General features: G+C 45.9%; 1 protein-coding gene across 5 annotated transcripts in view; it reads right to left on the bottom strand.

Moving 5' to 3' along the window:
* GRIK1 (glutamate ionotropic receptor kainate type subunit 1) overlaps nucleotides 1-26,222 on the bottom strand; it is a 473,929-nt gene that overhangs the window by 285,194 nt on the left and 162,513 nt on the right. For all 5 annotated transcript variants that reach the window (XM_075335032.1, XM_075335029.1, XM_075335031.1 and 2 more), the window contains exons 2-3: nucleotides 7,543-7,710; nucleotides 3,886-4,143 (exon numbers count right to left, since the gene is read on the bottom strand). In XM_075335032.1, coding sequence (XP_075191147.1) covers nucleotides 3,886-4,143; nucleotides 7,543-7,710 — 426 coding nt within the window. The remainder of the gene's footprint in view (nucleotides 1-3,885; nucleotides 4,144-7,542; nucleotides 7,711-26,222) is intronic.

Below are 26,222 nucleotides of genomic sequence, written 5' to 3' on the forward strand. Positions count from 1 at the left end.
TGTGTGAGTGTGAGACATCGGACTGCACTCAGATGTTATATATGCAGACACAGGCAATGGAGAAGATGGAGAAATTAATAATCTCTCTTTCGTTTCACCTGTGATCCAATGATCGCTTGCAAGAGGTGGGTTCCGCTGATCTCCAAGGGTCTACCCTACTCCTTTCAGAAACGTGCGTTGGCTCCATATTTGTCTTCAGCAGGAATTGAATCATGCCTTAAAGCCCACAACAGACAAAATCTTAAGGTGGGGGTCTCCCCCAAGCCCAAATCTGCCCTGAAATTAAAAAAAAAAAAAAAAAAAAAAAAAGGCTAGATGTTTTCTGGCAAGATCCCACCATTCCTCTATACTGTGTCCCATGTGCCCCGCCAGTCTCCTTACTTTTTCTGATGGGTTACAGCAGTCATACTTCAGCTGAGGCAGAAGAGGGGGCAAGAAGAACATTTCATCTGTTACCACTGCAGTCAATCAGTGGCTGCCCATTGGCTGACTCGGTCACGTGACATCCACCGATGGAAGAGCAAGGAGACCGGTGGGAACAGAGGCAGCAGTGCACAGAAGGGCAGGGGGCTGGTGGGTGAGGCGCCTTTATTTATTTTAAGATCACCATGGGCCCGACCCCCTTTAAAGTAGCGGACACAAGAATAGATGAATACTAAAAGGATATTAATTAGTTCCTGCCCTACAGGCATTATATGTGCAGTGTATAACCAGCGCTCCGCTCGGCCCCCGAATTCTGGGATTCGCACTCTAATCCCCCATTAATCTCAGCCTACATAATTCAATAAACAGTTGTGATTTCTGTAATGACCCGGCTCCTCCATGATAAGGACGAGAGCACATCGAGAAGCGGCTCTGAAGGGACGCCGCCACATAAAAGACCAACATTAATAGGATCCTGGGGGGCACTTTAACTTCATTAGATGCTTTCTCCGCGCGCGCCGGTCGCTGAGGTTATCTGCAGCTTCCAGTGCTCGGCTGTGAACCATTAACCCTCTCTTGTCACTTAGGAGAACAATACACCGGAATATCATTACGAGACAATGAAGGCTCGAACGGATTCTTCGACATCCATTGCCTTTTATACAGACGTAGCTTATTGTAGCGGACAACCAACAAAGCAATGGAGATCCGGGGCTGATCCATCATTGCACCCTTATCGATCGCTCATGACCTGTTTATACTCTGGACCCGCGCACCGGGCCGCTATTGATTATCAGCGTCAGCGTATTTATCAGCTTCCTCTTCGTTGTTTTTGGCATTGCCGTGTATGTTTACTCTGTCTATTGAATCTGCGTGTACGTCAGTGAGGTGGAAGCCTGGATATAATGCATGCCGGTCATCATACACCGAATGGCCACTTTTATGAGAAACACCATCTAGTAGCTCATAGGACCTCAGGTTCTGCAGGATATTGACCCAGGAGGACAGGATCGCTTCTCGCAGGCAGAGATCCTGACACTTTATGAGGAGCTCATTATACCTGGTTCCAGAAATAATCTATAGGATTAAGATCTGGGGATGTGAAGGCCGGGTGAAACAAGAAAAACTGGCAGCCATGTTCCTGGAAGTGGTCTATCACTGTACGACTCCTTGGGGCACTGTTCTTCTGCCATAGACTTGGGTGGTCGCAAAGTTTAGGGATAAGTAAGCTCTAGTGTCTCAGTGTCCGTTCACTGGTGTCAGATGGTTAGGTTTAGGCTTAGGTCTGAAGCTCTAATGTCTAAGTGTCCATTTACTGATGTTAGATGGTTAGGTTTAGGCGTAGGTTCTTATCTTTAGTGTCTAAGCATCCATTCACTGGTGTCATAAGATTATGGTAAGGGATAGGCAAGTGTCCATTCACTGGTGTCAGAGGGTTAGGGTTATGGTTAGACAAGTGTCCATTTACTGGCATCAGAGGGTTATGGTTAAGTTCTAAGCTCTAGTGTCTATGTGTCCATTTACTGGTGTTAGATGGTTAGGTTTAGGCTTAGCTCCTAAATGTCTAAGTGTCCATTCACTGGTGTCAGAGGGTTAGGGTTAGGCAAGTGTCCATTCACTGGTGTCAGAAAGTTAAGGTTAGGCTTAGGTCTTAAGCTTTAATGACCATTCACTGGTGTCATATGGTTAGGTTTAGGGCAAAAGCTCCAGTGTATGTGTCCTACTAGAGGGTTAGGCAAGTGTCAATTCACTGGTGTCAGAGGGTTAGGGTTAGACTTAGGTCCTAAGCCCTAGTGTCCATTTACTGGGGTCAGATGGTTAGGTTTAGGCTTAGCTCCTAAGTGTATAAGTGTCTAGTGTCCAAGTGTCCATTCACTGGTGTCAGAGGGTTAGATTTAGGCTTAGGTCTTAAGCTTTAGTGACCATTCACTGGTGTCATAGAGTTAGGGTTAGGCTTAGGTCCTAAGCTCTAGTGTCCATTCACTGGTGTCATAGGGTTAGGGTTAGGCTTAGGTCCTAAGCTCTAGTGTCCATTCACTGGTGTCATAGGGTTAGGGTTAGGCTTAGGTCCTAAGCTCTAGTGTCCATTCACTGGTGTCATAGGGTTAGGCTTAGGTCATAAGCTCTAGTGTCCATTCACTGGTGTCATAGGGTTAGGGTTAGGGCAAGCTCTAGTGTATGTGTCCTTCAACTAGAGGGTTAGGGTTAAGCAAGTGTCAATTCACTGGTGTCAGAGGGTTAGGGTTAGGCTTAGGTCCTAAGCTCTAGTGTCCATTCGCTGGTGTCATACGGTTAGGTTGTAAGCTCTAGTGTATAAATATCCTTTCCCTTGTGTCAGAGGGTTAGGTTTAGGCTTAGATTCTAAACTCTAGTGTCTAAGTGTTCATTTATTGTTGTCAGAGGGTTACGTCCTAAGGTCTAGTACCTAAGTGTCCATTCACTGCTGTTAAAGGATTAGGGTTAGGCTTAGATACTAAGCTGTAGTGTCTAAACGTCCATTCACTAGTGTCAGAGGGTTAAAGTTAGGCTTAGGTCTTGAGCTCTAGTGTATAAATATCCATTCACTGGTGTCAGAGGGTTAGGCTTAGGAAGGTGCCAAGAAACCACCAATAAGGCTGGATTCACACGGCCATAATAAAACCCGCTCCAGACACTCCGGTCTAGCTGATCCGAATTAGGGAACTTCTTCTATTAGGTTTACATCATTTCTTACTCTCTTTATCTTGAATCTTTTTTTTTTTTTTTTACTTTTATACACTGTACTTATTTTTTGTTGTGTTATTAACTAAAAAAAGACAAAACTCCCACCATTGCTTAAAAAGGCTGAAAGATGAGTGTTTGCAGCACGCCGCGCTGGGATTAGTGGTGCACGTCTCATGGTGGATTGTCGTCCAATCAACCCAACACTAAACCTAGGAAAAGAAAAGCCGGCAGCTGACGAGAAACGCATTCATCATTGGGCAGGCAACATTTTGACTTACATGAGAAAAAAAAAAAAAGTTTCATCCTCCAAAATCTTAAAGGGATTCTTCACCTTTGAGAACATTCTTTTTACTTAACTTATACTGAAAATCATTCTTACAATTGGGTTAGATTAACATTTCTGCATCATTTTACTTTTATAGACTTTATTTTTGTGCACATTCAACTTTGATGTGGTCGTCGTCCTAAATCAGCGGAGAAAAGCTCAGAAAAAAAGACAAATAATAAAACTCACTTTCTGTCTGTCACAGCCAGCGCTCACTGACAGATTCTCAGTTAACTCATTCCGCAGCCGGCAATATTAAAGTGCTAATTTTTTTATGAAACCGAAGTGCAAAAATGATTTTAAAGACACAATTTCGTGCATTTAGGGAGAAAAGAAATTGGCCAGAAAGTTGAATAACCCCTATTGTGGATCCAAATGACCAACCCGTCACATTCCAGACATCCCCGTAGGACGTGATCTGAGTGCGCCCCTACCTGTACTGTCCTCATACACCACCGTCACCGTCTTCCAGCTGTAATGTAGGACCAGGTCCAGCACGGCTCGGCTGATCGCAGCGTAGTCGGGGTGGAGATTGATGAAGAACGTGTCCTTGTTGTCCACTGACGGATGCTTCCAGCGGGTTTGGATGTGAGGAACTTCCAGAGCATTGCAGATAGATTGGACTGCGCTGACCGAGGAACTGTGAGAGGGTCCAAATAATGCCGCCACCCCGAGAGCAAGCTGGTCACAAGCTGCGGGAGAGAAAAGGCAGAACATCAGTTAGAACAGAATCCATTATATTTGGAAATATTAAAGGGTTCTTCCACTTTTAGGAAAGTGGACCCCAAATATTTGCAAGCATGTAAAATACAATGAGTATGGAGCTTTTTATACTGTAGGTTATCATTTGGGTCAAATTTGAAAGCTCACTGAATAGGCTGAAGAGTCCTCAGTCCCTTTTTTGTTTACTAGACACCGCATCATACATTTGACAGTTGCTGCGCCGGGAATCATACCTCAGTCCCATTCATTTGAGCTGGACACAGCAGTACATAGATACAGAACCAGGCAAAGGTACTACCGGACAGAGCAGTACACAGATACAGAACCAGGCACAGCTACTACTGGACACAGCAGTACACAGATACAGAACCAGGCAAAGGTACTACCGGACAGAGCAGTACACAGATACAGAACCAGGCACAGCTACTACTGGACACAACAGTACACAGATACAGAACCAGGCACAGCTACTACTGGACACAGCAGTACACAGATACAGAACCAGGCAAAGGTACTACCGGACAGAGCAGTACACAGATACAGAACCAGGCACAGGTACTACTGGACACAGCAGTACACAGATACAGAACCAAGCACATTTACTACAAAATAGAGCAGTATACAGATACAGAACCGGGCACAGGTACTGCCAGACACAGCAGTATACAGATACAGAACCAAGCACAGGTACTACTGGACAGGGCCATACAGAGATACAGAACCAGGCAAAGGTACTACCGGACAGAGCAGTACACAGATACAGAACCAGGCACAGCTACTACTGGACACAGCAGTACACAGATACAGATCCAGGCAAAGGTACTACCGGACAGGGCCATACAGAGATACAGAACCAGGCAAAGGTACTACCGGACAGAGCAGTACACAGATACAGAACCAGGCACAGCTACTACTGGACACAGCAGTACACAGATACAGATCCAGGCAAAGGTACTACCGGACAGAGCAGTACACAGATACAGAACCAGGCAAAGGTACTACCGGACAGAGCACTACATAGATACAGAACCAGGCACAGCTACTACTGGACACAGCAGTACACAGATACAGAACCAAGCACATCTACTACAAAATAGAGCAGTATACAGATACAGAACCGGGCACAGGTACTGCCAGACACAGCAGTATACAGATACAGAACCAAGCACAGGTACTACTGGACAGGGCCATACAGAGATACAGAACCAGGCAAAGGTACTACCGGACAGAGCAGTACACAGATACAGATCCAGGCAAAGGTACTACCGGACAGAGCAGTACACAGATACAGAACCAGGCACAGCTACTACTGGACACAGCAGTACACAGATACAGAACCAGGCACAGGTACTACTGGACACAGCAGTACACAGATACAGAACCAGGCACATTTACTACAAAATAGAGCAGTATACAGATACAGAACCAAGCACAGGTACTACTGGACAGGGCCATACAGAGATAAAGAACCAGGCACAGGTGCTATCGAACAAAGCAGTACACATATACAGAACCAGGCACAGGTACTACCAGACAGAGCAGTGCACAGATACAGAACCAGGCACAGGTACTACTCAGCATAACAGCCCATGCCGGCTAAACAATGAAGGGTTACTGTTGGCTGATCAATGTAGGAGGTGTAGGGAGGTGGAGTTGGTTGTGACTTTGAATGGTTCTGCAGCATTCTGCTTTTCATTACCATTCAAAAAGTCTGAGAAAATTACTTTATAGGTGCGTTCACACTGGGGTTTTTTTCATAGCAAAAACTCTCCAAAAAGTAAAAGCTTTGAGAGTTTCTGCTCCAAAAAATTAACAAAAAAGTCAGCTGTTACTATAAGAGGCTACTTTAGGGACTGTGATCTGGTGAGCTCTCTTTAGGATAGTGCCTAACACTGCACAGTACCGTATTTTTCGGACCATAAGATGCACTTTTTTCCCCCCAAATGTTGGGGGAAAGTGGGGGGTGCGTCTTATGGTCTGAATGTGGCTGCGGGGAATGTGGGTGCTGCGGTGGAGCGGGTCATCGGGGGCACGAGCAGGCTGCAGCAGCCTGCCGTGACCACGTGGACCCGCTCATTTAATATGCACGCCCATCCCCTGCCCATCATCCCTCAGCGCTGAAGCAGGCACTGACAGGTGGGCGGGGTGATGCGCGGGGGATAAACAGCCGGCCCGCATGATCACCCCTGGCAACTACGGCCTGGAGTGATCATGTGCGGCTGTATTCACTGCTCCCCGCGCATCATCATCAGCGCGGGGAGCAGTGAATCAATGTACAGTACTCACCGTTCCCCTGCAGCATCGCTCGTCCTCCCGTCTGTGTCAGCGGCAGCGCCGCTGAGTGGAGCCGTCCCCGTTATCCTGCTGCATCGCGATCATCTCCTGTATCTGTGCCGGCGGCTGGGTGGAGACTAGCGGGCCGCACAGCGATTACGTCATCGCTGTGCGCACGTGTCCACACGCAGCCGCCGGCACAGACACAGGAGATGATCGCGATGCAGCAGGGTAACGGGGACGGCTCCATTCAGCGGCGCTGCCGCTGACACAGACGGGAGGACGAGCGATGCTGCAGGGAGCGAGGTAAGGTGAGGGGAGTATGAACGTTTATTTTTTTTATGTGCCACAGGATGCGGCCATACATCAGGATGGGGGTATATTATGAGCAGGATGGGGGCATATCAGCAGGATGGGGGCATATCAGCAGGATGGGGGCATATCAGCAGGATGGGGGCCATATGAGCAGGATGGGGGCATATCAGCAGGATGGGGGTATATGAGCAGGATGGGGTCATATGAGCAGGATGGGGTCATATGAGCAGGATGGGGTCATATGAGCAGGATGGGGGTATATTATGAGCAGGATGGGGGTATATAGCAGGATGCGGCCATATGCCAGTATATAGCAGGATGCGGCCATATGGCAGGATGACGGTATATAGCAGGATGAGGGACATATACTGTATATACAAGGCAGGAGGATCATTACCAGGATGGGGTACCTTAGTAGAGAATTTGGGGACATTACTCCCATAACAGTGTCAGCAGCAGATCCTCGCCCCATAACAGTGTGTCATGACCACATTTTTTGCTTAAAATTTTATTTTCCTATTTTCCTCCTCTAAAACCAGGGTGCGTCTTATGGTCAGGTGCGTCTTATAGTCCGGAAAATACGGTATATAGGAAGGTTTAAAGACGAGGATGATCGAAGGCTCCACGCACACACAGTCTTTTTGCTTTGTTTCTGGAAAAGAAACTGAGCGGAAACTCCAAGTTTTTGAATAGTGTTGATATTTGGTGGAGGATTTGTGGAGTGTCCGCTCAGTCTCTTCATCAGAGGAGGGTCTAATATCTGTACCCCGCGGCAGTACCTCTTCTGGAGGCCTCGAAGCTGTCAAACAAGTTGATTCTCTGGATGTCGTAGGTGAGCGTGGTGTTGGGCATCAGCGTCCGGTTCCTGTTGATATTGGTCACCGCAAACTTGAAGGCTAGTTCTTCCACGTTGACTGGCTCATTTTCCTGTGTCTCGAAAATCCCTCCTGCAACCGAAAAATAAAGAAATACCATTGAAAATCCAGTTCAATTACTCAAGAGCAGCACAGACAAAAGTAAAATGGAAGAATACAAGATTGAAAAAGGTCGTACGATGAAAAGTTATTTTTCAAAGATCAATAGAGAATGTCAAAAGAATTATATTTACAACAGTTCTGTATATACATGATATTTTTCACTTTCAGCGCCCCCTGCTGTCCCTCCTGTGGCTGCTGGAATGTTGGTCAGTGAGGGTGGTCGCACATGCTCAGTAGCTTCCCTGCTCTGGTTGTGCTGCGTAGTGTTCAGATAGTGAAGGGGCCGACACTGTGTGATTGTGAAAGGAAAAATGGAGCTGTGAAGTCAGATGTGATATAGAGACTGAGGAGACATTAGTGGGATGAGATCATGTGTGAAAGACGATCTTCTCTACAGGGGAGGGATAGATAGACAGAAGGATAAATAGAAGTATAGAGGGATAAATAAATAGACAGAAGGATAGATAAAAGGATAGAAGGATGGATGGATAGATAAAGGATAAATAGATAGAGGGATAGATAAAGGATAAATAGATAGATAGATAAAGGAAAAATAGATAGAGGGATAGATAGAGGATAAATGGATAGATAGATAGATAGAGGGATACATAGATAGATAGAAGGATAAATAGAGGGATAGATAGAATGATAAAGATAGATAAAAGGATATATAGAAGGATAGCGGGATAAATAAATAGAATGATAGATAAAAGGATAGAGGGATAGATAGAGGATAGATAGATACATAGATAGATGATAAATAGATAGAGGATAGATAGATGATAAATAGATAGAGGGATAGATAGATAGATAGATAGATAGATGGATAGATAGATAGAGGGATAGATAGATAGATAGATAGATGATAGATAGATAGATGGATAGATAGATAGAGGGATAGATAGATAGATAGATAGATAGAGGGATAGATAGATAGAGGGAAAGATAGATAGATAGAGGGATAGATAGATAGAGGGATAGATAGATAGAGGGATAGATAGAGGGATAGATAGAGGGATAGATAGATAGATAGATAGATAGATAGATAGATAGATGATAGATAGATAGATAGATAGAGGGATAGATAGATAGAGGGATAGATAGATAGATAGAGGGATAGATAGATAGAGGGATAGATAGATAGAGGGATAGATAGAGGGATAGATAGATAGAGGGATAGATAGAGGGATAGATAGATAGAGGTATAGATAGATAGATAGATAGAGGGATAGATAGATAGAGGGATAGATAGATAGAGGGATAGATAGATAGATAGAGGGATAGATAGAGGGATAGATAGATAAATAGAGAATAGATAGATAATATAGATAGATAGATAGATAGAGGGATAGATAGATAGATAGATAGATAGATAGATAGAAGGATAGATAGAGAGATAGATAGAGGGATAGATAGATAGATAGATAGATAGAGGGATAGATAGATAGAGGGATAGATAGATAGATAGATAGATACATAATATAGATAGATAGATAGATGGATGGATGGATGGATGGATGGATGGATGGATGGATGGATGGATGGATGGATGGATAGATAGATAATATAGATGGATGGATGGATAGATAGATAGATAATATAGATAGATATATAGGAAACAGAACTGTTCCATCTGGCAGTAGTATGAAGGCTGCAGCCCATCAGCTTGTTTAATGTGAGCGCTGCAGACAATCTATCTCAGCGATCGCTCATTGAGGAGCAGCATCGTGGGTCCGGGATATAAACCCCTTTAAAAATTAAAATAAAGCCCAAAATATTGGACTTATTTAGAAAGTTCCCTCACATTTGTGTCTGTTCTTTCCTCTTTCTTCAGCGGAGCTGTCAGCACAGTCTATTCCTACAACCAGACAGATCTCACAGTGACCGGCCCCGCGTGGCTTTTCTTCTCTAAATTGTTTAAGACTTTTCATTCCCCCCTCGTCTCCTGAGCATCGCCCGCTCCTGGCCGAGAATAGGAATTTAAATACAGTTTGAGGGTAAAAATCGCATTTCTATAGTGAGGAGATACCGACCAAAATACACAGGTTTGTGGAAATGTATATATTGGATGATTCAGAAAGCAAATACTATACTGTGCCATAGGGCAAAGAATCAGCTAATGACCGGGGTCTACAGACCGCCATAAGTGAAGAAACCGCGTGTAACGGACGCAGGTCGTATGTTACCTAAAGGGAAAAATAGGGACTTAACTGGTAAAATTCTGTCTGTCTGCAGTCACCATAGGGGAAGACTACGAGCTAACATCATACACATTACACAGTGAACGCAACACAACATCAATTGTAAAGAAATCAAAGGAGCAACAGTTTTTTATATGTAGTTTAATTTAATAATATGAATAAATTAGATAAAACTAATCATATGTTATACTCCAGAGCTGCACTCACTATGCTGCTGGTGCAGTCACTGTGTACACACATTACATTACTGATCCTGAGTTACCTCCTGTATTATACTCCAGAGCTGCACTCACTATTCTGCTGTGCAGTTGTGACTCCCTGGACCCCAGGGATCACAGGTAACAACACCTACCACATTACACACACCCCCCCCATCCCCTGTGAGGATACACCAGTCACCCGAAAGGGAGACCTGATGCCTTCCTCAGGGCCAGTACGGCACACCAGGTGGGCGGAGTCAGGCGGAAAGACACGCCCACCGAGGAGACTACTGTCCTGAGGCAGGAAATACAAAGAGTAGTCAGAGAGTGTGACAGTGAGAGGAGTGAAGTTGGAGATCTGTCAGGGACCCGGGTAGGAGCCTGGGACCCTTGAAACGTCAGGCAGGCAGACGGTGGTGGCCACCTGCAAGAGTACCGGTACAGCAACTGGCGGAACCGTATGGACCGGGCCTGGGTGGGAGCCCGCCGGTCCTGAACCGGGGAGTCAACCGTGTACCGGAGCACCAGAAACCGGGTACTCAGACCCCGTCCTAGCTTAGAAGCCACTGAGTTTAGGCAAATTGACTGATTGCTGTCTGGACCTCACGGGTTCATCCACACCCAAAGTCCCGAAAGAAGGCAAAAGCCCACCGATACTGGGTGAGTGCCACCGCCAAGGGCCAAACACCCGTCAGGCCAGCGCCTGCGGGCAACCGAGAGCTCCTCCGGCAGCTCAACGCCGGGGAGCGGGCTACCACTGTCCAGGCAGGGGAGCCGAAAACCACAACAAGAGGTGCAAGGAAAAGGGGCCACCATCTGCCTCACAGGGGACACAAGCAGCCGGCTGCGGGACCCGACCATAACCGAACTTTGGTTTACCAGTGACTCTGAGTGTGAATTAATCATGAGTACACCAGTGCCATCCGGGCACGACACTGCACCGCAGCACGGCACCCTGCACCCCGACAACAACACCGTTGCCATCAGTTTTCCCCACCGGCCCCGGGACACACCGCCCCTATCCATGGAGGGGCTAACATCTAGGCTGCGGCCGCAACACCGATCCCGGATGAGCCCACCTTCACTCCAGCCGCAGCGGTTGTGCATCCCGTCACCACGACCCGTGGGTGGCGTCACGACCTGTAGGACGACAACGCGGCCCCCGGCTGCACGCCTCGTCCCGCACCACCACCCCACTGCCTCCCCTTAACAGAGCGACGTGGCCCGCCGGTCTGGAGGCGCTCGTGCCACCGACAACCCGAGTCCGGACCTCGAGCGGCTCGGCCCGAGCAGCGGAGAAGCGGCTGGGCCCCTCTCAGGGCGGTAGACAGTCACTATGTACATACATTACATTACTTATCCTGTACTGATCCTGAGTTATATGCTGTATTATATTCCAGAGCTGCACTCACTATTCTGCTGGTGGAGTCACTGTGTACATACATTATTTAATCTATGATTTGTTTTGCATGATCCAGTTGTCTTGCACTACATATAAGTACAGTGCTGGCCAAAAATATTGGCACCCCTGCAATTCTGTCAGATAATACTCAGTTTCTTCCTGAAAATGATTGCAATCACAAATTCTTTGGTATTATTATCTTCATTTCATTTGTCTTCAATGAAATAAAAATTGTCATAAAGCCAAATTGGATATAATTCCACACCAAACATAAAAAAGGGGGTGGACAAAAGTATTGGCACTGTTTGAAAAATCATGTGATGCTTCTGTAATTTGTGTAATAACAGCACCTGTAACTTACCTGTGGCACCTAACAGGTGTTGGCAATAACTAAATCACACTTGCAGCCAGGTGACATGGATTAAAGTTGACTCAACCTCTGCCCTGTGTCCTTGTGTGCACCACATTGTGCATGGAGAAAAGAAAGGAGACCAAAGAACTGTCTGAGGACTTCAGAATCCAAATTGTGAGGAAGCATGAGCAATCTCAAGGCTACAAGTCCATCTCCAAAGACCTGAAAGTTCCTGTGTCTACGGTGCGCAGTGTCATCAAGAAGTTTAAACCCATGGCACTGTGACTAACCTCCCTAGATGTGGAAGGAAAAGAAAAATTGACGAGAGATTTCAATGCAAGATTGTGCGGATAGTGGATAAAGAACCTCGACTAACATCCAAACAAGTTCAAGCTGCCCTGCAGTCCGAGGGTACAACAGTGTCAACCCGTACTATCCGTCGGCGTCTGAATGAAAAGGGACTGTATGGTAAAATACCCAGGAAGACCCCACTTTTTACCCTGAGACATAAAAAAGCCAGGCTGGAGTTTGCCAAAACTTACCTGAGAAAGCCTAAAACGTTTTGGAAGAATGTTCTCTGGTCACATGAGAAAAGTAGAGCTTTTTGGGAAAAGCCATCAACATTGAGTTTACAGGGGAAAAAAAAAAAGAGGCATTCAAAGAAAAGAACACGGTCCCTACAGTCAAACATGGCGGAGGTTCCCTGATGTTTTGGGGTTGCTTTGCTGCCTCTGGCACTGGACTGCTTGACCGTGTGCATGGCATTATGAAGTCTGAAGACTACCAACAAATTTTACAGCATAATGTAGGGCCCAGTGTGAGAAAGCTGGGTCTCCCTCAGAGGTCATGGGACTTCCAGCAGGACAATGACCCAAAACACACTTCAAAAAGCACTAGAAAATGGTTTGATAGAAAGCACTGGAGACTACTAAAGTGGCCAGCAATAAGTCCAGACCTGAATCCCATAGAACACCTGTGGACAGATCTCAAAATGGCAGTTTGGAGAAGGCACCCTTCAAATCTCAGGGACCTAGAGCAGTTTGCCAAAGAGACAAACAGTCAGACACAGCATTACTGGAAATGCCTCTAAATCCTCCAGCTGTAGCTCTGTCTGATGCCAGTCACTACTTATGGATGGTAAAGACGGAAGGATAGTCACACAAGCCGGGGTCAGGAAACAAGAGGACACGACAGGACACAGGGAGTAAGCAGATACACAGTCAAGTCACAGGCCGGGGGTCAGAATTCCAGGAGAGTACGTATAGATTCAGGGAGCAAACAGAGACGTGGTCAGGTAACAGTCCGAGGTCAGAAGCCAGGAGGTAATGACAAGAACAGGGAGCAGGCAGAGAGGAGTCTATCAACGTTCCGGGGTCAAGAAACTGAGATCAGAACACAAACACAACCCAAAGCCCAATTGCAGAACCATAGAGTATGACTGGCGAGGTTCTGGGAGAGCATGTGTAGGTGTTTTAACCTACTCGTCACCGGGCCGGGGATGCAGATCCTCTGTGTCGTCACTGGGTAGCTTGGCCCGATTCTGTTGCCCAGAGGTGTACAGGAAGGGGGGTTGGAGGGTGGTAGGGAGGATGGAGGAAGTAGTCGGAGGTTAGGAAAGTCTATTAGGATGATCGTGATGCCACCTGTGGAACGCGGCCAAAGATGGGGAACCGTCGCTGCAGGGTCTCTCGCCGGGGCAGATGTTGGGTGCAGCCGGGATGGTGTCGCTCTCCACAGGCGGAGTAGGATTACCCCGGGGAGGATGATTGAGGACAGGGGTGGTGGTAGTCCCCGTTGGCGCCGCAGCGCTGGGCGGTGGCGCCGGTAAAGGAGAAGCAGAGGCAGAGGTTCCAAGTCTGGTTAGTCTTTTAGACGCTGCCCGAGGTACCGATGGGCTCCAGCCGATCCCGGATAGTTGGTGGTCACTGCCGGTGCCCGTGAAAGTCTTTTTAGTGAAGTGTCCCTCGGTTGCTATCCGGAACCCGGGCCGAGCCTCCTGCTCCAAGCCACGGACCCACAAAGACAGAGAAACACTAACTCCTGTTGTCAGTGCTAGGTGTTATCCCAAGCTGTGCCCAGGAAGGTTCTGCTGTAAGTGTGATGGTTGCGCCTACTTCTACCCCATGTGGTGCCCGCTCCCGAATGGTTGTCCTAGCGACTGGGGAAGTCCCATGCTCCGTGATGGCTGCTCCCCTGTCTGCCCTAGTCCAACCCCCTGTGAGTAAGCACCTTACTGTTGTATGTGTGTGTTTTGTGAAGGCACCGGCAGGTTAACCCCCTCCTGATCCGGTATAGATATTGCCCCTGAAAAGTGGTACAATACCCTGTGGCGCCTGAAGCCCAGGGGCGCCACACATCCTCAGTAAAGAAACAGAGCAATTACCAGGAAGCTGGAACACCTGAGTAATCAGCACCTCCTAGAACCTGCATGGATTCCTGTGCCATCAAAGAACCTGTCAGCTAGTGCTCAAAGAAACACAGCAGAGCATCTCCAAATGCAAGATGCTCTGCACAAAGGAAATAGGTCACTGCCGGCTCTGTAGTTCAGGAAGGTGCGTCAAGCATCACCTGTGTGCAAGATGCTCCGCACAAAGGAATAATGTCACTGCCGGCTCTGTAGTGCAGCAGAGCATCGCCTGTGTGCAAGATGCTCCGCACAGAGGGATCATGACACTCTGCATTAGATGTATAACCTGCATTTTTTCATTTTATCTCCTCCTCTGTGCATCATTTATGTAGCTGTTCAGTTTTCTCTCTATGACTGTGCCATGTGGGCGTGTTTTCCCCAGTGGGACATGGTCTGATCATACCACAGCTCCTGGAAAGGGATGTAGTGAAAGAGAGTATACAGAATCAGCTGTGATCCCATTCTGTACAATCTGTATACTCTTTGGCTTCCTCCCCTGCCCAGGAGAAGTGGTATGATCAGACCATGTCCCTGTACCGTTAGACAAAAAATTATTTCTTTGGAGGTAAAACATTTTGTAAAAACAGGCAGGGAAATGTTTTACCTCACAGAAATAATCAGCTGTGAACCCATTCTGTCTTTGATGTGAGGTTAAACATTTCCCTGCTTGTTTTACCTCAGAAAGAATGCTGTGAACCCATGCTGTGCTTTCTGTGAGGTAAAACATTTCCCTGCCTGTTTTTACAAGATGTTTTACGTCAAAGAAATATTTTTTTGTCTGATCATACACGGACATGGTCTGATCATACCCCATCTCCTGCGTAAAAGAAAGAATTTAATCACAGCTGATTCTTTCTGTAAGGTAAAACATTTCTTTGCATGTTTTTAAAAAATGTTTTATCTTGAAGAACGAATTATTTGTGATCCCATGCTGTAATGTCTGTATTCTCTTTTGAGTCCTCCCCGGCCCAGGAGCTGTGGTATGATCAGACCATGACCCTGTACGGTCAGACACGGCCATTACACAGTACACAGCAGGAACACATATATAAGATTATCTCTTCACAGGAACATTTTTATTAAACACATCCAATTGTGGAAATTATTATTTTTCCAAGATCTATTGATTAAAGTCAACTTTAAAATGAACTTTGTTCGTGGGAAAACCCCTTTAAGTCTGTGAAGTAGATAGAAAGGCTCAAAGCTGCACTGGCAGCAGAATGAAAGGTAAAGCACAGAATGACACCGCGCCATTTCCCATATCGACTGTTTATTTCTCTAACCTGACATGTGGGCAGCGAGGCTCTCGTGTGTGCCCTCCATGCTGTTCTGTAGCCGGCAGCCCCCAGTACACCGGGACGCTCAGCCGACTGTCCAACTGCTGTCAATCAAGACCGGAATAAGCTGCTGCCGGACGCCCAAGACGGCGGCTTATCCCATGTGACAACAAATGGATTGGGTATATGAAGTCCAACATGTCCGATCATTACCCCCTCCTCCCCCCGATATTTGCAGTTGGGGTGTGAGGGAGGACGAGTCCGTACACATCTGTATAATTACCAAGTTTACCAGCCTTAATATAATATGTATGACCACTAAACATATGACCCATCAAACTACAAATACCCAAACTAAGGGGAATGTACAACTTCTTATGTACAAATTACTTTTAAGGATTTGTTTTTTAAATTCCTATATTACTATCTATATTATTAAAATATATGATGCAACCTTGCAGTTAAGGCCTCTAGTGACTGAGCCTGACAATAGGCTGACGTTTCTTGATCAGTAGAGATCATTTATCAGCAATTTGGTCATTGACACAGACAGGATTACATTACATTGATATTCCATATAGACACCATTCACAATAACTGATGTCACAGTTCACCTCCTCCTCCTCCTGTCCAATAACTGATAACACCTCCATATACAGTAGATATCACAGGATTTAATATTCACAATAGTTCGTCACAGCTCACCTCCTCCTCTTGTACAATGACTGATAACACCTCTATATACAGTAGATATCACAGGATCCACCATTCACAATAGGTGATGCCACAGCTCACATCCTCCTCCTGTAGACTAATAATACCTCTACATACAGTAGATATCACAGGATCCACCATACAGAAAAGGTGATGTCACAGCTCACCTCCTCCTCCTGTAGACGGATAACACCTCTATATACAGTAGATAACACATAATCCATCATTCATAACAGGTAATGTCACAGATCACCTCCTCCTCCTCCAGTACAATTGTCGCGGGCGGAGGAGGGGACGCTGCGCTCACCCACTGCTCGGGTCAAGCTACTGCTGCTGCTCGGTGGTGGCTCGAGCAGTGGGCCGGATCCTGGGGACTTGAGCGGCGTTGCTCGCCCGTGAGTGAAAGAGGGTGATTTGGCTTTAGGGATATTGTCCGTGACGCCACCCACGGTTGTGGTGAGATTGGTGACACCACCGCTGCTCTGGACGGGGATCCCGGGAGCGATGACAGGGAGCAGCTTGGATGTTGTTTCTTCCCTCCGTGGGTAGGGGGGTTGGTTGTCCCGGGGCCCGGTGGTGGGGTATGGATGTAGGGCAGGCGGGTTACGGGGCCTGGCGAGGTGCACGGCACGGTGGTACTCACTCAGCCAATGACGAATGCAAAGTCTCCGGTAGAACAAACGGCTGGATGGACGGGTCCCACAGACGGCTGCGGTGGTTCTTCTCCCGGCAGGTTGATGGTGACTGCCTTTCCCTGCACCTATGTTGTGTTTACGGTTCCAATGGGTTCCCATCGGTAACCCGCTCCGCAGCTTGGATGGGTGCTGAAGGAGCCCCTTTTGCCCGCAGGCTCTGGCCCTGGGAACTGTAGCCTTGGCGGTGACTGTGTTTCCCTCTACGGTGTGAGCTGTTGCCTTCAATCGGGTCTTGACTGCTGGGAAACCCCGGAGGTTCCCTTCGCTAACGGATTTGACCAGTTTTACGGCGACTCCTAGCCTGGTTGGGGTCCGTAAGCCCTGCCGGATGGTGCTGGCTTCTCTTTACTCTGCGATCCGGTACCGCCGGGCCACCGCCCGTCCACGGTCCATACGGTTTGCTCCAATCAGCCTCTCCTGCAGACGGTCACCACCGTCTGCCAAACTTGCTGTTCCGTCCGGGCCACACACCCGGACGCTGTCAGACTGCTCCTCTACCACTTCACTCCTCAAGTCCTAAACTCAACAAAAACTCTCTCCTTTTCCCGCCTCCAGGACTATGAACTCCTCGGTGGGCGGGACCAACCGCCTGGCTCCACCCCCTGGTGTGGACATCAGCCCCTGGAGGAAGGCAACAAGGATTTTGTGTTTGGCTTCGGTGTGCCTAACCGGGGTGTGGGGTGTGTTGGTGTAGTTCTTGTGACGACCTGGCTTGTCCAGGGCGCCACACAATGACTGATAATGCCTCTATACACAGTAGATAACAGAAGATCCACCATTCACAATGTGATATCACAGCTCACCTCCTCCTGTACAAAGGCTGATAGCACCTCTATATGCAATAAATAACACATCATGCACCATTCACAATAGGTGACGTCACAGCTCACCTCATCCTCCTCTTGTACAATTACTGATAATACCTCCAAATACAGTAGATAACATAAGTCACCATTCATGATAGGTGATGTCACAGCCCCTCTTCCTCCTTCTGTACAGTAACTGGTAACACATCTATATACAGTAGATAACACAGGATCCACCATTCACAATGTGATATCACAGCTCACCTCCTACTCCTGTACAAAGGTTGATAGCACCTCTATATGCAATAAATAACACATCATGCACCATTCACAATAGGTGACGTCACAGCTCACCTCCTCCTCCTCTTGTACAATGACTGATAATACCTCCAAATACAGTAGATAACATAAGTCACCATTCATGATAGGTGATGTCACAGCCCCTCTTCCTCCTTCTGTACAGTAACTGGTAACACATCTATATACAGTAGATAACACAGGATCCACCATTCACAATAGGTGATGTCACAGCTCACCTCCTCCCCTCCTGTACTATGACTGATAACACCTCTATATACAATACATAACACAGGATCCACCGGGATTGAGTTAATGTACTCCTCCTGACTAATTTATATATTTTTTTTTTATATTTTGATGGATCGAAATCCATAGGAGCCCAACGTGGCAGTAATGGGGGTCTTCAGCATTACCCGTCAGCTGCCTCCGATTGTGTTTCTGGAAAAGTGGAGTTGATAGGAATTGGTTCCCGAGCCCAGCGGACGTCAGGCCATTTCAATGCTGACATTAGTAATTAAAAGCGTTAATTAGAAGAATCTAAAGGGTTAAACAGGCTCCATACACCATATATATATCAATATGATGTGTGCTTATATTACATGTTAATGAAGGGGTTAATACAAGGGGGTTAAGAGACATATCCTGGCATGATGGGATCTCCGGCAGGAATGTGGGATTTGGCTGCTCGGCATCCATTAGTGGTCACCTATTTCGCATGACTCCGGTAATTGAGACGTACCATCTGATGTTTAGCGGTGACAGCCCCGCGCTGCGGATAAATAACCCGAGCGGCGGTCACAGATGGCGACTATATAATTGGCAGAGGTCTGTGATTATTTATCGCCGCAGAAACTGAGCCGAGAGGTGAAAACAAACTGCGTCCGCGGTGTGCGGCGAGGAAACGTCTACGTGCCGATATTATTCAGCCTTAACTTTTATTATCATGTGTTTCATCGGTAAGGAGCAGAAATCACTCTACCAACCGGTAACGTCAGGTGCCAACCGTCCGCAAAACTGCAGCCTCAGCCGAATGATCTACTCTACAAGCTGGAAATGAAATGTAGGGCGCTAACAGATAGAACTAATGATTAGGGATCAGTGATTATTTGCCTATGCTCTGCCCATAAAACCATCAAGGAACGGCCGGGGAAAAGGGTGGCCTAAAGACGAAGGCAAACTAGGTCTCTCCTGGCCAATGTGGTCAGGAGAGACCAAGTTGGCCCATTCCTTTTGCTATCCATCCTTAAAGTGACCCTCCAACTTGGGACTGAAACGTGACAATACATTTCTCATCTACAATCTCCCTACCGGGTGCCCTCTGTTGGCCTTCCTTATCTCCTCCGCTAAGATTGGAGTTCTGTCATGGTAAGTACGGGGAAATACCAAGCAAGAGGCGAAAGGTAAGGTAAGGGGGAGATGATGATCCCTGACCAAACCTACTCCTGATCCCTGGGGTTCCTCACCACCCTAGATAGGGTCCACACCTATACGCCGAGCTGGATACCTGACCCTAGGTATCTCCCAGTGCTGGAGCCTAAATAGGGAATGGGTGGGATGAGCTCTTTGTCAACCCCACTAAACGCTAAAGGAAGACACGAGGAGGACACACCTGAGGCTTAACCAAAACTTCCATTTTTATGTGGTTAATCAATGCAAGACACCATTGGTGGCTGTTTCTCTTGGGAAAAAGAGTTGGAAATTGGTAATCAAAATTCCGAATTCTTCTCTACCTATCACGCTAGGTGCGGGGAAGTACCAAGCAAACGGCGAAAGAGAAGGGAGGCGGTCCCCTGTGTCTAGGGAAGGGGAAGATGGTGACCTCTGACCAAACCAACCGCTGGTCCCTGGGGTCCCTCACCACCCTAGATAGGTTCCACACCTATTGCACCATGCTGGATACCTGACCCTAGATATCCCTAGTGCTGGACCCTAAATAGGGAATGGATGGGATGAGCTCTGTCAACCCCACTAAATGCTAAAGGAAGACACAAGAGGGACACACATGGGGAAAATGCATGAACTACTTATCTACAGATGACTCACGCAGAAGTTCAGCAACAAAACCAGAGATGAGTGCAAGCCACCTGCTTGCAACCACAGCTTGAATGAACTGAATAATATCACCAGCACAAGTCAAGGGAAGATGGGAGTATTTAAGCACATGGGGAATACTGATAATCAGCAGCTGGTCAGAAGTTTTGCTCCCCTGAGTCCTAAAGGGGAAGAGATGAAAATCCGCAGGAAAGCTACCTAGTACAATCAACACTAACAGCAGGAACAACAGGAAGTCAGGGAGAATTTTGCGCAGCCAAACACTGTGCCCTTCTATTGCCAGAAACCACATCACTGTCTGTCACCCGTGACACACCACTGACAAGTTCATTTTCTCCTTTTGCTTCCTTGATGGCCGCCTCGTTGGCATGAGGAGTGCAGCGGTAATTATAAACCACACCTCCCCACCTTTTCTTTCCAACAGCATGGAAAGGTACTGGAGATGTGGCTTAGACTTACCGCTGCACTCATGGATAAAGGAGAAATGGAACTGACCGGAGGATCCAGCAGGAGGCAAAACGATGGCACCAGGGAGGGTGAGGTGACTACATGTAAGAAATGTATGGTCAATTTTTAGTCCAAGGGTGGACGGTCACTTTAGCTTTCCACACATGAGAAATGATAAGCAAAGTAGAAAGGTAAGAAAGGACACAACTGTGAGTAGCCATGACAGATGAAGGACCTCCCACCCTCTTTCATGTTCTTCTAGAATAATAGCTTGGGAGGGTCATGGAATGGGGATGTTGAAGACATCAGGCCCTTCAATGCAGGGTGGCAAAACCACAGCCATAACTGGAGGCCAGTTTGATCTTTTCTGAGATGCCCATACTTTACTTGGAAGGTCACTTTACGGAGAGTTATCCATCACCCTACTGTGGAGACACGGGGTCAGTGGGTGCTCTCCTGTGGAGACACGGGGGTCAGTGGGTGCTCTCCTGTGGAGACACGGGGGTCAGTGGGTGATCTCCTGTGGAGACACGGGGGTCAGTGGGTGCTCTCCTGTGGAGACACGGGGGTCAGTGGGTGATCTCCTGTGGAGACACGGGGGTCAGTGGGTGATCTCGTCCACTGGCCCGGCCGCCTTTAGAAACACAGCATGGACCATGGCTCATTCCAACTGAATGCCCAACCTCTTCGATCTCCTTAACCGTGGGTGGAACACTACTCAGACAACACAGGGTGAAGGAATCACAATATTAAGACTTTATAGGATCCCCAAACAATTAACGGCACATAGCACATAACCAGCAAACCCAATCTGTCCTGCCAAAAGAGAATTCATATCCAAGTGTTTTTAATGTCATAGTGGAATAGGTAGAAGAGGCAGTTTCAGCAATATCAAGCCCAACGTCAATGTCTCCAGTACTCGCTGAGGAGCCACCAGTGTATACCACAGTGCCCCAGGGCCAACCAAAGAGACAAACTTCACTGTTCTGCTATTTTATGTTATTACTTAGCCCACACATTTTCTAGTAGAAGGACAGAAAATGAAGGACTTGGGACTACCCCAAAATATTTAAGACATTTGAAGGGCTCTAGTTTTGTTTTTGGTTTTGTTTTTTTTTTTACAATGCCCCCTTCTCCTTTGTGTAATCATAGATGACAGTAATGTCTTCCAGTGACAAGAAGAGATCCGAGCAAGAGGAAGTTACATCTCCTGACTTTTTGTCTAACAGAAGTTGGAAAGATGAGCAAGTAATAACATGATATAAAGGTAGACACTGTGAACTACTTAGCCTGGAAGGTTCCTAGTAGAAGGACACAAGATGAAGGTCTTGGGACCAACCCGAAGGATTTCGGACATTTGAAGGGTTGTAGGTTTTTTACAATGCCCCATCTCCTTTGTGTAATCATAGATGACAGTAGTGTCCACTGACAAGAAGAGATCAGAGCAAGAGGACGTTGTCTAACACATGTTGGAAAGATGAACAGGTAATAACATGCTATAAAGGTAGACATTGTCAACTACTTAGCCTGGAAGTTTCCTAGCAGAAGGACAGAAAATGAAGGACTTGAGACTACCCCAAAGTATTTAGAACATTTAAAGGGTTCTAGTTTTTATTTTCCCAATGCCCCCTCCTCCTTCGTGTAGTCATAGATGACAGTAGCTTCTTCCATTGACAACAAGAGATCCGAGCAAGAGGAAGTTACATCTCATAACTTTTTGTCTAACAAAAGTTGGAAAGACGAGCAAGTAAGAATATGCTATAAAGGTAGACACTGTCAACTACTTAGCCCAGACGTTTCCTAGTAGAAGGACAGAAGATGAAGGACTTGGGACTACCCCAAAATATTTAAGACATTTGAAGGGCTCTAGTTTTTTGGGGGTTTTTTTACAATGCCCCCTTCTCCTTTGTGTAATCATAGATGACAGTAGTGTCTTCCACTGACAAGAAGAGATCCGAGCAAGAGGAAGTTACATCTCATAACTTTTTGTCTAATAGAAATTGGAAATACGAGCAAATAAGACTAAGCATTAAAGGTAGACACTGTAGCTGTCAACTACTTAGCCCAGACGTTTCCTAGTAGAAGGACAGAAGATTAAGGACATGGGACTACCCCAAAGTATTTAGGACATTTGAAGGGTTTTAGGTTTTTCTTTTACAATGCCCCCTCCTCCTTCGTGTAATCATAGATGACAGTAGCGTCTTCCATTGACAAGAAGAGATCCGAGTAAGAGGAAGTTACATCAACTAACATTTTGTCTAACAGAAGTTGGAAAGATGAGCAGGTAATAACATGCTATAAAAGGTAGACACTGAAAAGAAGTGATCAGAGCAAGAGGAAGTTACATCTTCTAACTTTGTGTCTAACAGAATTTGGAAAGACGAGCAAGTAATAACATGCTAAGCTAGACATTGTCAACTACTTAGCCTTGAAGTTTCCTAGTAGAAGGACACAAGATGAAGGACTTGGGATTACCCCGAAGTATGTAGGATATTTGAAGGGTTGTAGTTTTTTTTACAATGCCCCTCCTCCTTTGTGTAATCATAGATGACAGTAGTATCTTCCACTGACAAGAAGAGATCAGACCAAGAGGAAGTTGTCTAACAGAAGTTGGAAAGATGAACAGGTAATAACATGCTATAAAGGTAGACACTGTCAACTACTTAACCCAGAAGTTTCCTGGTATAAGGACAGAAAATGAAGGACTTGGGACTACCCCAAAGAATTTAGAAGATTTAAAGGGTTCTAGTTTTTTTTTACAATGCCCCCTCCTCCTTTGTGTAATCATAGATGACAGTAGTGTCTTCCACTGACAAGAAGAGATCCGAGCAAGAGGAAGTTACATTTCATAACTTTTTGTCTAACAGAAATTGGAAAGACGAGCAAGTAAGACTAAGCATTAAAAGGTAGACAATGTAGCTGTCAACGACTTAGCCCAGACGTTTCCTAGTAAAAGGACAGAAGATGAAGGACTTGGGACTACCCCAAAGTATTTAGGACATTTGAAGGATTGTTGTTTTTTTTTTATAATGCTCTTCCTCTTTCGTGTAATCATACATGACAGTAGCTTCTTCCATTGACAAGAAGAGATCAGATCAAGAGGAAGTTACATCTCCTAACTTTTTTGTCTAACAGTAGTTGGAAAGATAAGCAGGTAAGAACATACTATAAAGGTAGACACTGTAGCTGTCAATTACTTAGCCTGGAAATTTCCTAGTAGAAGGACACAAGATGAAGGACTTGGAACCACCCCAAAGTATTTAGGACATTTGAAGGGTTGTAGTTTTTTACAATGCCCCTCCTCCTGTGTGTAATCATAGATGACAGTAGTGTCTGCCACTGACAAGAAGAGATCAGAGCAAGAGGAAGTTGTCAACAGAAGTTGGAAAGACGAGCAAGTAAGAACATGCTATAAAAGGTAGACACTGTCAACTACTTAGCCTGGAAGTTTCCTAGTAGAAGGACACAAGATGAAGGACTTGGTACCACCCCAAAGTATTTAGGACATTTGAAGGGTTGTAGTTTTTTACAATGCCCCCTCCTCCTTTGTGTAATCATAGTTGACAGTAGTGTCTGCCACTGACAAGAAGAGATCAGAGCAAGAGGAAGTTGTCAACAGAAGTTGGAAAGACGAGCAAGTAAGAACATGCCATAAAAGGTAGACACTGTCAACTACTTAACCCAGAAGTTTCCTAGTAGAAGGACAGAAGATAAAGGACTTGGGACTACCCCAAAGTATTTAGGACATTTTGAAGGGTTCTATTGTTTTTGTTTACAATGTCTTCTCTTCCTTCATATAATCATAGATGAAAGTAGCGTCTTCCACTCACAACAAGAGATCAGATCAAGAGGAAGTAACATCTCCTAACTTTTTGTCTAACAGTAGTTGGAAAGACGAGCAGGTAAGAACATGCTATAAAGGTAGGCACTGTAACTGTCAATTATATGAGGTCCCTTATGTGGATACTAAGGTGGCAAAAATACTGTGCTGTTCTCATACACAGTTAAATTATTATTTTTTTTCATACTAAATAATTGGCTAGTGTATAATGAGATCACAGAAAGTCTACACATCAATGAGCGAAGATACGACTGTGTCAAGAAAAAGGAGGGCAAGCATCCATTGTACGGCGAGATCCATTTATAATAGATATTGGAACTTCTGCAGAAGTAACCTGATTCTGACCTTCCTTTGTGTAGCCCAATGCGGTGATTGACTGTTCTCTCGTGAAGCCTCCATCACAATAAAAGTGAATTAGAAGGCACTAGAGACGGGCGGTGGAGAAGAAGTGTTCTCGGTTATCTGGATTTTAGCACACAGTTTAGCCCTGTGGTCACAACTTTCACAGGTAGGAATAATATATGGAAGCATTTGCTTCTCCACTATTTATAGGCTATGAAGAAAGTTTGAGCTTCAGCTATATCTACTGCATGGATATACGTGGCTGTATCGCCACCTAAAGATTTCTCGTTTCATACACAACTTACAGTGTTTTGCGAAAGTTTTCGGCCCCCTTGAATTTTTCAACCTTTCCCCACATTTCAGGCTTCAAACATAAAGATAAAAATGTTAATGTTCTGGTGAAGAATCAACAACAAGTGGACACAATTGTGAAGTTGAACGAAATTTATTGCTTATTTTAAACTTTTGTAAAAAAAGAATAAACTGAAAATTGGGGCGTGCAATATTATTCATCCCCTTTACTTTCAGTGCAGCAAACTCACTCCAGAAGTTCATTGAGGATCTCTGAATGATCCAATGTTGTCCTAAATGACTGATGATGATAAATATAATCCCCTGTGTGAAATGACGTCTCCGTATAAATCCCCCTGCTCTGTGATAGTGTCAGTGTTCTGTTTAAAGCACAGAGAGCATCATGAAGACCAAGGAACACAACAGGCAGGTCAGTGATACTGTTGTGGAGAAGTTTAAAGCCGGATTTGGTTACAAAAAGATTTTCACAACTTTAAACATCCCAATAAGCACTGTTCAAGCGATCATATTGAAATAGGAGTATCATACCACTGCAAATCTACCAAGACCCGGCTGTCCATCCAAACTTTCATCTCAAACAAGGAGAACACTGATCAGAGATGCAGCCAAGAGGCCCATGATCACTCTGGATGAACTGCAGAGATCTACAGCTGAGGTGGGAGAGTCTGTCCATAGGACAACAATCAGTCATACACTGCACAAATCTGGCCTTTATGGAAGAGTGGCAAGGAGAAAGCCATTTCTCAAAGATATCCATAAAAAGTGTTGTTTAAGGTTTGACACAAGCCACCTGGGAGACACCAAACATGTGGAAGAAGGTGCTCTGGTCAGATGAAACCAAAATCAAACTATTTGGGAACAATGCCAAACGATATGTTTGGTGTAAAAGCAACACAGCTCATCACCCTGAACACACCATCCCCACTGTCAAACATGGTGGTGGCAGCATCATGGTTTGGGCCTGCTTTTCTTCAGCAGGGACAGGGAAGATGGATAAAATTGATGGGAAGATGGATGGAGCCAATACAGGATCATTCTTGAAGAAAACCTGTTGGAGTCTGCAAAAGACCTGAGTCTGGGACGGAGATTTGTCTTCCAACAAGACAATGATCCCAAACATAAAGCAAAATCTAC

The sequence above is a fragment of the Anomaloglossus baeobatrachus genome, chromosome 2, assembly GCF_048569485.1.
Source record: "Anomaloglossus baeobatrachus isolate aAnoBae1 chromosome 2, aAnoBae1.hap1, whole genome shotgun sequence".
Taxonomy (NCBI): Eukaryota; Metazoa; Chordata; class Amphibia; order Anura; family Aromobatidae; genus Anomaloglossus; species Anomaloglossus baeobatrachus.